The sequence below is a fragment of the Oncorhynchus gorbuscha genome, linkage group LG13, assembly GCF_021184085.1.
Source record: "Oncorhynchus gorbuscha isolate QuinsamMale2020 ecotype Even-year linkage group LG13, OgorEven_v1.0, whole genome shotgun sequence".
Classification (NCBI taxonomy): domain Eukaryota; kingdom Metazoa; phylum Chordata; class Actinopteri; order Salmoniformes; family Salmonidae; genus Oncorhynchus; species Oncorhynchus gorbuscha.
The window spans coordinates 54,964,770-54,976,765 of record NC_060185.1 but is presented as its reverse complement, the minus strand read 5'-3'; the positions used below and the strand labels follow the sequence as shown (position 1 = coordinate 54,976,765).

General features: G+C 42.5%; 1 protein-coding gene across 5 annotated transcripts in view; it reads right to left on the bottom strand.

The window, feature by feature from the left end:
• col4a4 (collagen, type IV, alpha 4) overlaps nucleotides 1-11,996 on the bottom strand; it is a 174,208-nt gene that overhangs the window by 4,055 nt on the left and 158,157 nt on the right. For all 5 annotated transcript variants that reach the window (XM_046295033.1, XM_046295034.1, XM_046295032.1 and 2 more), the window contains 5 exons: nucleotides 9,673-9,780; nucleotides 9,242-9,379; nucleotides 8,537-8,653; nucleotides 6,282-6,470; nucleotides 5,881-6,164 (listed from right to left, as the gene is read on the bottom strand). In XM_046295033.1, the coding sequence (XP_046150989.1) occupies nucleotides 5,881-6,164; nucleotides 6,282-6,470; nucleotides 8,537-8,653; nucleotides 9,242-9,379; nucleotides 9,673-9,780 (836 nt within the window). The remainder of the gene's footprint in view (nucleotides 1-5,880; nucleotides 6,165-6,281; nucleotides 6,471-8,536; nucleotides 8,654-9,241; nucleotides 9,380-9,672; nucleotides 9,781-11,996) is intronic.

Genomic DNA, 11,996 nt, shown 5'->3' with positions numbered 1-11,996 from the left:
TGATATAGAGTACAGTATATACGTATACATATGAGATGAATAATGTTGGGTATGTAAATATTATATTAAGTAGCATTGTTTAAAGTGGCTAGTGATATATTTTACATCAATTCCCATTATTAAAGTGGCTGGAGTTGAGTCAGTGTGTTGGCAGCAGTCACTCAATATTAGTGGTGGCTGTTTAACAGTCTGATGGCCTTGAGATAGAAGCTGTTTTTCAGTCTCGGTCCCCGCTTTGATGCACCTGTACTGACCTCCCCTTCTGGATGATAGCGCGGTGAACAGGTAGTGGCTCGGGTGGTTGTTGTCCTTGATAATCTTTATGGCCTTCCTGTGACATCGGGTGGTGTAGGTGTCCTGGAGGGCAGGTAGTCTGCCCCCGGTGATGCGTTGTGCAGACCTCACTACCCTCTGGAGAGCCTTACGGTTGTGGGCGGAGCAGTTGCCGTACCAGGCGGTGATACAGCCCGACAGGATGCTCTCGATTGTGCATCTGTAGAAGTTTATGAGTGCTTTTAGTGACAAGCTGAATTTCTTCAGCCTCCTGAGGTTGAAGAGGCGCTGTTGCGCCTTCTTCACGATGCTGTCTGTGTGGGTGGACCAATTCAGTTTGTCTGTGATGTGTACGCCGAGGAGCATAAAACTAGCATAAAACTACCCTCTCCACTACTGTCCCATCGATGTGGATGTTTCCTGAAGTCCACAATCATCTCCTTAGTTTTGGGTATAGGGTGTCAGGTAGGGTGGAGGTGATATGGTCCTTGACTAGTCTCTCAAAGCACTTCATGATGACGGAAGTGAGTGCTACAGGGCGGTAGTCGTTTAGCTGAGTTACCTTAGCTTTCTTGGGAACAGGAACAATGGTGTCCCTCTTGAAGCATGTGGGAACAGCAGACTGGGAGAAGGATTGATTGAATATGTCCGTAAACACACCAGCCAGCTGGTCTGCGCATGCTCTGAGGGCGCGGCTGGGGATGCCGTCTGGGCCTGCAGCCTTGCGAGGGTTAACACGTTTAAATGTTTTACTCACCTCGGCTGCAGTGAAGGAGAGTCTGCATGTTTTGGTTGCGGGCCGTGTCAGTGGCACTGTATTGTCCTCAAAGCGGGCAAAAAAGTTATTTAATCTGCCTGGGAGCAAGACATCCTGGTCCTTGACTGGGCTGGTTTTCTTTTTGTAATCCGTGATTGACTGTAGACCCTGCCACATACCTCGTGTCTGAGCCGTTGAATTGCGATTCTATTTTGTCTCTATACTGACGCTTAGCTTGTTTGATTGCCTTGCGGAGGGAATAGCTACACTGTTTAACTACACACCAAGTCCATATTATGGAAAAAAACCCTGCTTAAATAAGCAAAGAGAAACGAAGGTCAGTCAATAAGGAACATTCAAGAACTTTGAAAGTTTCTTCAAGTATAGTTGCAAAAACCAAGTGCTATGATGAAACTGGCTGTCATGAGGACCGCCACAGGAAAGGAAGACCCAGAGTATCCTCTGCAGCAGAGGTTCCAGCCTCAGAAATTGCAGCCCAAATAAATGCTTCAGAGTTCAAGTAACAGACACATCTCAACTAGAGGTCGACCGATTATGATTTTTCAACACCGATAATTGGAGGACCAAAAAAAGACGGTACAGATTAAATCGGCAGATTTTTACAATTTATTTGTAATAATGACAATTACAACAATACTGAATGAACACTTATTTTAACTTAATTTAACTCAACAAAAATCAATTTAGCCTCAAATAATGAAACATGTTCAATTTGGTTTAAATAATGCAAAAACAAAAAGTGTTGGAGAAGAAAGTAAAAGTGCAATATGTACCATGTTTAAGTTCCTTGCTCAGAACATGAGAACATATGAAAGCTGGTGGTTCCTTTTAACATGACACTTCAATATTCCAAGGTAAGAGGTTTTAGGTTGTAGTTAATATAGTATTCATAGGACTATTTCTCTCCATATGATTTGTATTCCATATACCTTTGACTATTGGATGTTCTTATAGGCACATTAGTATTGCAAGTGTAACAGTATAGCTTGCTTCCCTCTCCTCGTTCCTACCTGGGCTCGAACCAGGAACACATCAACAACAGCCACCCTTGAAGCAGCGTTACCCATGCAGAGCAAGGGGAACAACTACTCCAAGTCTCAGAGCGAGTGACGTTTGAAATGCTATTAGCGCTAACTAGCTAGCCATTTCACATCGGTTACACCAGCCTAATCTCGGGAGTTGATAGGCTTGAAGTCATAAACCGCACAATGCTTGAAGCACAACGAAGACAAAAACGCACGATACTGCTGTTTGAATGAATGCTTGCGAGCCTGCTGCTGCCTATCATCGCTCAGTCAGACTGCTCTATCAAATCATAGACTTAATAACATAATAACACACAGAAATACGAGCCTTTGGTCAATAATATGGTCGAATCCAGAAACAATCATTTTGAAAACAAAACGTTTATTATTATCGCATATACTCTGACCCTGCGTGCAAAGAACGCAAGAGAAGTAACACAATTTCACCTGGTTACTATTGCCTGCTAACCTGGATTTATTTTAGCTAAATATGCAGGTTTAAAAATATATACTTCTGTGTATTGATTTTAAGAAAGGCATTGATGTTTATGGTTAGGTACACGTTGGAGCAACGAAAGTCATTTTTCCGCGAATGCGCACCGATTATATGCAACGCAGGACACGCTAGATAAACTACTAATATCATCAACCATGTGTAGTTAACTAGTGATTATGATTGATTGATTGATTTTTATAAGATAAGTTTAATGCTAGCTACAGTGCCATGCGAAAGTATTCGCCCCCCTTGAACTTTGCGACCTTTTGCCACATTTCAGGCTTCAAACAAAGATATAAAACTGTATTTTTGTGTGAAGAATCAACAACAAGTGGGACACAATCATGAAGTGGAACGACATTTATTGGATATTTCAAACTTTTTTAACAAATCAAAAACTGAAAAATTGGGCGTGCAAAATTATTCAGCCGCTTTATTTCAGTGCAGCAAACTCTCTCCAGAAGTTCAGTGAGGATCTCTGAATGATCCAATGTTGACCTAAATGACTAATGATGATAAATACAATCCACCTGTGTGTAATCATGTCTCCGTATAAATGCACCTGCACTGTGATAGTCTCAGAGGTCCGTTAAAAGCGCAGAGAGCATCATGAAGAACAAGGAACACACCAGGCAGGTCCGAGATACTGTTGTGAAGAAGTTTAAAGCCGGATTTGGATACACAAATATTTCCCAAACTTTAAACATCCCAAGGAGCACTGTGCATGCGATAATATTGAAATGGAAGGAGTATCAGACCACTGCAAATCTACCAAGACCTGGCCATCCCTCTAAACTTTCAGCTCATACAAGGAGAAGACTGATCAGAGATGCAGCCAAGAGGCCCATGATCACTCTGGATGAACTGCAGAGATCTACAGCTGAGGTGGGAGACTCTGTCCATAGGACAACAATCAGTCGTATATTGCACAAATCTGGCCTTTATGGAAGAGTGGCAAGAAGAAAGCCATTTCTTAAAGATATCCATAAAAAGTGTCGTTTAAAGTTTGCCACAAGCCACCTGGGAGACACACCAAACATGTGGAAGAAGGTGCTCTGGTCAGATGAAACCAAAATTGAACTTTTTGGCAACAATGCCAAATGTTATGTTTGGCGTAAAAGCAACACAGCTCATCACCCTGAACACACCATCCCCACTGTCAAACATGGTGGTGGCAGCATCATGGTTTGGGCCTGCTTTTCTTCAGCAGGGACAGGGAAGATGGTTCAAATTGATGGGAAGATGGATGGAGCCAAATACAGGACCATTCTGGAAGAAAACCTGATGGAGTCTGCAAAAGACCTGAGACTGGGACAGAGATTTGTCTTCCAACAAGACAATGATCCAAAACATAAAGCAACATCTACAATGGAATGGTTCAAAATTAAACATATCCAGGTGTTAGAATGGCCAAGTCAAAGTCCAGACCTGAATCCAATCGAGAATCTGTGGAAAGAATTGAAAACTGCTGTTCACAAATGCTCTCCATTCAACCTCACTGAGCTCGAGCTGTTTTGCAAGGAGGAATGGGAAAAAATTTCAGTCTCTCGATGTGCAAAACTGATTGAGACATACCCCAAGCGACTTACAGCTGTAATCGCAGCAAAAGGTGGCGCAACAAAGTATTAACTTAAGGGGGCTGAATCATTTTGCACGCCCAATTTTTCAGTTTTTGATTTGTTAAAAAAGTTTGAAATATCCAATAAATGTCATTCCACTTCATGATTGTGTCCCACTTGTTGTTGATTCTTCACAAAAAAGTTTTATATCTTTATGTTTGAAGCCTGAAATGTGGCAAAAGGTCACAAAGTTCAAGGGGGCCGAATACTTTCGCAAGGCACTGTAGGAACTTATCTTTGCTTCTTACTGCATTCGCGTAACAGGCGGTCTCCTCGTGGAGTGCAATGAGAGGCAGGTGGTTAGAGCGTTGGACTAGTTAACTGTAAGGTTGCAAGATTGAATCCACGAGCTGACAAGTTAAAAATCTGTCGTTCTGCCCCTGAACAAGGCAGTTAACCCACCATTCCTAGGCTGTCATTGAAAATAAGAACATGTTCTTAACTGACTTGCCTAATTAACTAAAGGTGTAAAAACAAAAATGTATTTTAAAAAAACAAACATATATATATATATATAAAAAATCTGCCAAATCGGTGTCCAAAAATACCGATTTCCGATTGTTATGAAAACTTGAAATCGGCCCTTATTAAAATCAGCCATTCTCATTAATCGGTCGACCTCTAATCTCAACATCAACTGTTCAGAGGAGACTGCGTGAATCAGGCCTTCATAGTTGAATTGCTGCAAAGAAACCATGACTAAAGGACACCAAAAAGAAGAGACTTGCTTGGGCCAAGAAACAGGACAAACGGACATTAGACTGGTGGTAATCTGTACTTTGGCCTGATGAGTCCAAATGTGACATTTTTGGTTCCAAACTCTGTGTCTTTGTGAGACGCAGAGTAAGTGAACGGATGATCTCCGCATGTGTGGTTCCCACTGTGAAGCATGGAGGAGGAAGTGTGATGGTGCAGGGGTGCTTTGCTGGTGACAGCGTCTGTGATTTATTTAGAATTTCAGGCACACTTAACCAGCATGTCTATCACAGCATTCTGCAGCAATACGTCCTCCCATCTGGTTTGCACTTAGTGGGACTATCATTTGTTTTTCAACAGAACAATGATCCAACACACTTCCAGGCTGTGTAAGGGCTATTTGACCAAGAAGGAGAGTGATGGAATGCTGCACCAGATGACCTGGTCTCCACAATCACCCGACTTCAACCCATTTGAGATGGTTTGGGATGAGTTGGACCGCACAGTGAAGGAAAAGCAGTGAACAAGTGCTCAGCATATGTGGGAACTCCTTCAAGACTGTTGGAAAAGCATTCCAGGTGTAGGGCGGCAGCGTAGCCTAGTGGTTAGAGCTTTGGACTAGTAACCGGAAGGTTGCGAGTTCAAACCCCCGAGCTGACAAGGTACAAATCTATCGTTCTGCCCCTGAACAGGCAGTTAACCCACTGTTCCCAGGCCGTCATTGAAAATAAGACTATGTTCTTAACTGACTTGCCTGGTTAAATAAAATAAATAAAGGTAGCTGGTTGAAGGCAAAGGGTGGCTACTCTGAAGAATATATTCTGATTTGTTTAACACTTTTTTGGTTACTATATGATTCCATGTGTTATTTCATAGTTTTAATGTCTTCACTATTATTCTACAATGTAGAAAATAGTCAAAATAAAGAAAAACCCTTGAATGAGTAGGTGTGTCCAAACTTTTGACTGGTACTGTACACATAAAGTCACTCACCATGAGGAAGGAGTATCCCACCCAAAGACTCCTCCAGTTGGGGGGACAGAAGGGATTGCTGTTGTCCTGGCTGTGAACTGCCACAGCAGGGGAGGGGGCCTCACACACCACGCAGCGGCTGATATGTTGTTGGATGTCCTGATCTGCCACGGGCATCATAGGCACTGACGCTGTGGTGGACAACCAGTAGGACTTGTCATTGCGGCTGGCGTAGTCACACGTGCCCATGTTGCAAAAGGAGAACGGCATGGTGCTGAAGAGACGCATACATGACCCAGCCTGACCTAGTAGTAGGAAAAGACATGCTAGGTTACTGGTTACAATCATTCAAACACACACACACCCACCCACACAGGTGTACATATGAGCACACACACAAACAGTATTGTAGACCAACGTACCGAGGTCCTGTGTGTGGGCTTTCTCTTGGCCCTCCAGATACAGCAAACTGTAGCCAGTCCACAGTTGTGTCATGTCTGCTGGACAGGAAGGGAGCATGTCTGATTGGCTGTGCATCACCAACAGGAAGCCAGAGTTAAAGGTGGTGGTGGGGCCTGGGCTGCCGGCATCTCCCAAAGGACCAGGGGCGCCTACGATGACAGACAGTCAGAGACAAAGAGAAACAATATATTTAGCTACTCTTGAAGGGAGCATAATAGTAAATACTTTTTTAGAAAAATGTGATTCAATCTATCAATGAAATTAATTTACAAACAATGAAATAAAACAGCCGTAATCCATGTTAACCGACAAATGCATAGTTTATCATTGCTTTTGTTTAGGTGGTATCAGAGGTGTAACTGCTGTCAAATCGGTGAGTAGAGCTTTTGTGGCCATGGTCCCACCCGCATTAAAAGTTCAGAACGAGAAAGTGTAGGCTATATACAAATAATTACACTCATATTGAAAATCAAACAAAATAATAAGGATTTATATCAGCAAAAACGAGGTGTAGATTACATTACACATTCCAGTGTTCGAATGGGATTTCTATTAATGAGACTTGGGTGCATCCAATGGCAATGACCACGATAGGTAATGTATAACTCAGGGAGGCGCTTATGGATTTGACAGTTGAATCAATCAGATCAGTGGCAACCCAAGTAGCTGAAAAAAAACACAGCTTTTCCTTTCTTTTGTTTAGGTGGTGCCGGAGGTGTAACTGCTGTCAAATCATGGGCATTGCCATTGTATGCATAGTTGCATTAGTAGAAATCCAATTCAACGGGGCAGCAGTGGAGCGGGTCGAGAGCTTCAAGTTCCTTGTATCCAAGGAAAAAACGTATAAATATATTTAAAAAAACCTAAGCTAGTCTTGCCTGCTTCAAGAACAGCTAGCTAACTAACCAATAAAATACAGTGGGTGGTCTGCCCGGTTGTCACGTCTTGGTCAGGGCGTGAGTTGGGGTGGGCATTCTATGTTTTTGTTCTAGGTTTTGTACTTCTATGTTTGGCCCAGTATGGTTCCCAATCAGAGGCAGCTGTCGATCGTTGTCTCTGATTGAGAACCATACTTAGGTAGCCTGTTTTCCCACTATGTTTTGTGGGTAGTTGTTTTCTGTGTCTACCATACAGAACTGTTTCATGTCGTTCACTCGCTTTGTTGTTTTTGGTCATTTAGTGTTCTGTTTATTTTATTAAACATCATGAACACTTACCACGCTGCACCTTGGTCCTCACCTTCTTCCACCAACGGCGATCGTTACACCGGTTCTAACTAGGGTATTTAGACAATGTTTTCCTACGGGTAATGTATGCCCGAGGGCGACTTGGCTTGGTATCCCCTTTTCCCACCAACAAACAATCAGCCATATACCACAGCAGTACAAACTCACATGATAACGGACAATGTGAGATGAAGGCGCAAAAACAGAAGAGAGATAGCTCAAGAGACAACTGATTGGGTTTATTTTAAACCAAGGGAAAGGGGATGTGATTGGGTAAGGGAAAAAGAGCAGGTGTGTCTTCAGTTTGGAGACTGATGACTGTCACCTGTGACTAGGGCAGAAGGAGAGAAAACAAATACACACAGGATACCTATATCCGTAACAGTGACAATGACCACAAGAGCAGCCGCTCATCGATTTGACAGAGCTAACAGTTACACCGCCTAAACAAAATTAAATGAAAAGCTATGTTGGCTAACGCAGGTTACCAGCGGTCTAAGGCACTGCATCTGAGTGCTTGAAGCGTCACTACAGACACCCTGGTTCGAATCCAGGCTATATCACAACCGGCCGTAATTGGGACTCCCATAGGGCGACGTATAAAAAAAAAAGAAAATGCAGATCTGATTGAATACTGGCCTTATATTTTGGGTTCTGATGGGGTACGACAGTTGAACTAAACTCATGAGGGATTTATAAGTTATATTTGGGTATTTATCAGCGCTCTCCAACCCTGTTCCATGGACAACTACCATTCTTTAGGTTTTCACTCCAACCACAAAATCTAGTATAGATTAATAATTTTTAAAAAATGGATGTACCAATTGCAGATTTCCACTTTAAGGTCAAAACAGGGTCCGAGTCTAAAATGACATGAAGATGATGTCATTTAGGACAGGGGGGAGGGTTGATGTTTAGTTGGACACAGGTTCATGAGCAGTGTGGGTGTGTGAAGTGTCCATCCACACGCCATAGTTCATTTGACTCACCCTGTGGTCCCAATGCCCCCCTCTCCCCCTGTACCCCACTGTCCCCTGGGGCCCCGTCTGCTCCTGGGGGGCCCTCGGGTCCCGGGAATCCTGGTGAACCCAACTGGCCACTTCTCCCTGCAACAGCAGACATATACAGTTTCAAGTAGTGTCTTATCTTTAAGTTGTATTCACTGTATGAATGCTATATGTAAGCAATAAGGCACGAGGGGGTGTGGTATATGGCTAATATACCACAGCTAAGGGCTATTCTTACGCACGACCCAACGCAGAGTGCCTGGATACAGCCCTTAGCTGTGGTATATTGGCCATATACCACAAACCCCTGAGGTGCCTTATTGCTATTATAAACTGGTTACCAACGTAATTAGAGCAATACAAATACATGTTTTGTTATACCTGTGGTATACGGTCTGATATACCACGGCTGTCAGACAATTAGCATTCAGGGGTCGAATTACTCAGTTTATAATATACAACAAATAACTAATCCTCTTATTGAAAATTCTACTTTCACAAAGACCTCAAGAGGTCTGTCTAAGAAACTACAACCACCCTCTCTGAATGATAGTTCTTGTATTTATAAATGCAATTTAGGAGAAAACAAAATAACAAACATTTTCATTGTCGGAGGACACAGAGCACTATACACAGGAAGATATCAAGAGATTTCAGGGGCTTCCGTTGACCCACATCAGGCCCTACCTTTCTGTCCCTCAAAACCGTTGGATCCCGGGCCGCCAGTGAAGCCAGGAAGGCCGGGTTGACCGGGTGCGCCTACGGGTCCAGGAGGAGGTGGGATTATCAATGGAGTGATCACATTCCCCTTTTCTCCTTTTGGACCTGTGGATGAAAGAACAAATGTCCAGAGAGACAGAGAGAGGAGGATATGTGGGTTAAGCTGCTGTGCCAATAGAAATACAAAGAAATACAATTACAAGAAGGGAGAAAGCCTCCCAGATCAAGGCAATAGGAATGTCCTTACTAGTAATTATATTTGTACGACTGTTTCAATGACATCGTCCCTACTGATGCTGGATCTACTGCTTTATAATTATTTTTATTCTGCATCAATCTGTATCACTCATGATTAATGTTAATTATGCTGGTGATGGTCACTTTCATGAGGAGCTGACCTTCATCTCCTTGCAGTCCCTTGTTTCCTTTGGGTCCTGGGGGCCCACATGTTCCTGTGGAACCGGGGTGTCCTGGGACCCCCATCATCCCCGAAGCTCCTCTCTCACCTGGGCGACAACAGCAGGTTTGGGATCAATTTGAATTGATGTCAGACAATTCAGTAAGTAAAGTGAAATTCCAATTCATTGAATGCCATCCCTTTAAATACAGTGTACCTTGAATTAGAATTTTCTCATCAGACTCATAATACAGGTATATTGAGAGAATCGGTTCAGAATATTAGGGATCAATGTTAGAAAGCCATAAAAATATATGCATATTGTATATTTTTCAGCACCAATTGGTAGATTACCTACCTATTTCCCACTGAACACAACTCGTCATTTCAACGTGGAGAATTGGGTAATATTTGGTTGAGACGATAATCAATGAGGTTACAAACCTATATTCGTCCTCTCAAAAAGACAGCCAATAGTTCCAATGTGTTATCACTATGCTTTCAACCATCGAAAAGCAACACCAAATTCCAATGGAAAAACGTCCGATTATAGGATTAGTTGTCACCCAAATGTCTATCACTGCACTTTTAACCATTTTAAAGCATAGCAAAGATCAAATGGGAATACAAAGTCAAATATTTTGTTTAGCTATTTTATACAACAGATTCATGTTATCACTGTGCTTAATCTAATAGCAAAACCAAATGACCTAGATTGCAGGTGAGATTACATTGAAAGTACATGGCGCAAGTGATCAATGCCGTTCGAGATTCTGCACAGATTATTACAGCAATTGTGAAGATGTCCACAGACCTGCAATGAATTATGCATGCTAACTTGAAAATGCACGCTTTATATGATTTCAGAAGGAGAAATTTAAAGTTACAGTAACCACAAAATGTGGCCTTGGATATGTTACATTTGTTTGTAAGACATCCTCAACATTAGGTTATCGAGCACGCCTCCATCCACATCGACGGGTGAGCAGTGGAGCGGGTCGAGAGTTTCAAGTTCCTCGGTGTCCAAATCACTAAGGACTTCAAATGTTCCACACGCAAACAGTCGTGAAGAAGGCGTAACAGTGCCTCATCCCCCTCAGGAGGTTGAACAGATTTGTCATGGGCCCTCAAATCATCAAAAAGTTGTACAGCTGCACCATTGAGAGCACCTTGACTGGCTGCATCACTGCTTGTTATGGCAACTGCACAGCCGTCGCTCGCATTGGCGCTACAGAGGGTGGTGAGAGCAGCCCAGTAATCCTAAAGTAATCCTTCTCACACCCCCCCCTTTAAGATTTAGATGCACTATTGTAAAGTGACTGTTCCACTGGATGTCATAAGGTGAATGTACCAATTTGTAAGTCGCTCTGGATAAGAGCGTCTGCTAAATGACTTAAATGTAAATGTACATCACTGGGGTTGAGCTCCCTGCCATCCAGGACCTTTATATCAGGCGATGTGAGAGGAAGGCCTGGAAAATTGTTAAAGACTCCAGCCACCTAAGCCATTGACTGTTCACTTTGCTTCCACACAGCAAGCAGTACCGAAGCAACAAGTCTGACACCAACAGACTCCTCTGAACAGCTTTTATCCCCAAGTCAGAAGACTGATAAATAGCTAACAAAATTACTATATGCATTGACCCTTCTATTTGATTTTGGATTTTTGCACTGTTAGCTAAGACATCGCAAACTCCACACATTCACACTCCAACACACACGCTCACTTACTTTGCTCACCCACACACAAACTCAAATACAATCATCATATACGCTGCTGCTACTCAGTTTATCATATATCCTGATGACTAGTCACATTACCCCTATACATATCTAACCTTACCACTCCAGTATCCCTGTACATTGTAAATATAGTTGGCACTGACTTTATATATAGCTTACTTTTTTTATTTTTTATTTCACCTTTATTTAACCAGGTAGGCTAGTTGAGAACAAGTTCTCATTTACAATTGCGACCTGGCCAAGATAAAGCAAAGCAGTTCGACACATACAACAACAGAGTTACACATGGAGTAAAGCAAACATACAGTCAATAATACAGTAGAAAAATAAGTCTATATACAATGTGAGCAAATGAGGTGAGATAAGGGAGGTAAAGGCAAAACAAAGGCCATGGTGGCGAAGTAAATACAATATAGCAAGTAAAACACTGGAATGGTAGATTTGCAGTGGAAGAAAGTGCAAAGTAGAGATAGAAATAATGCGGTGCAAAGGAGCAAAATAAATAAATACAGTAGGGGGAGAGGTAGTTGTTTGGGTTAAATTATAGATGGGCTATGTACAGGTGCAGTAACCTGTGAGCTGC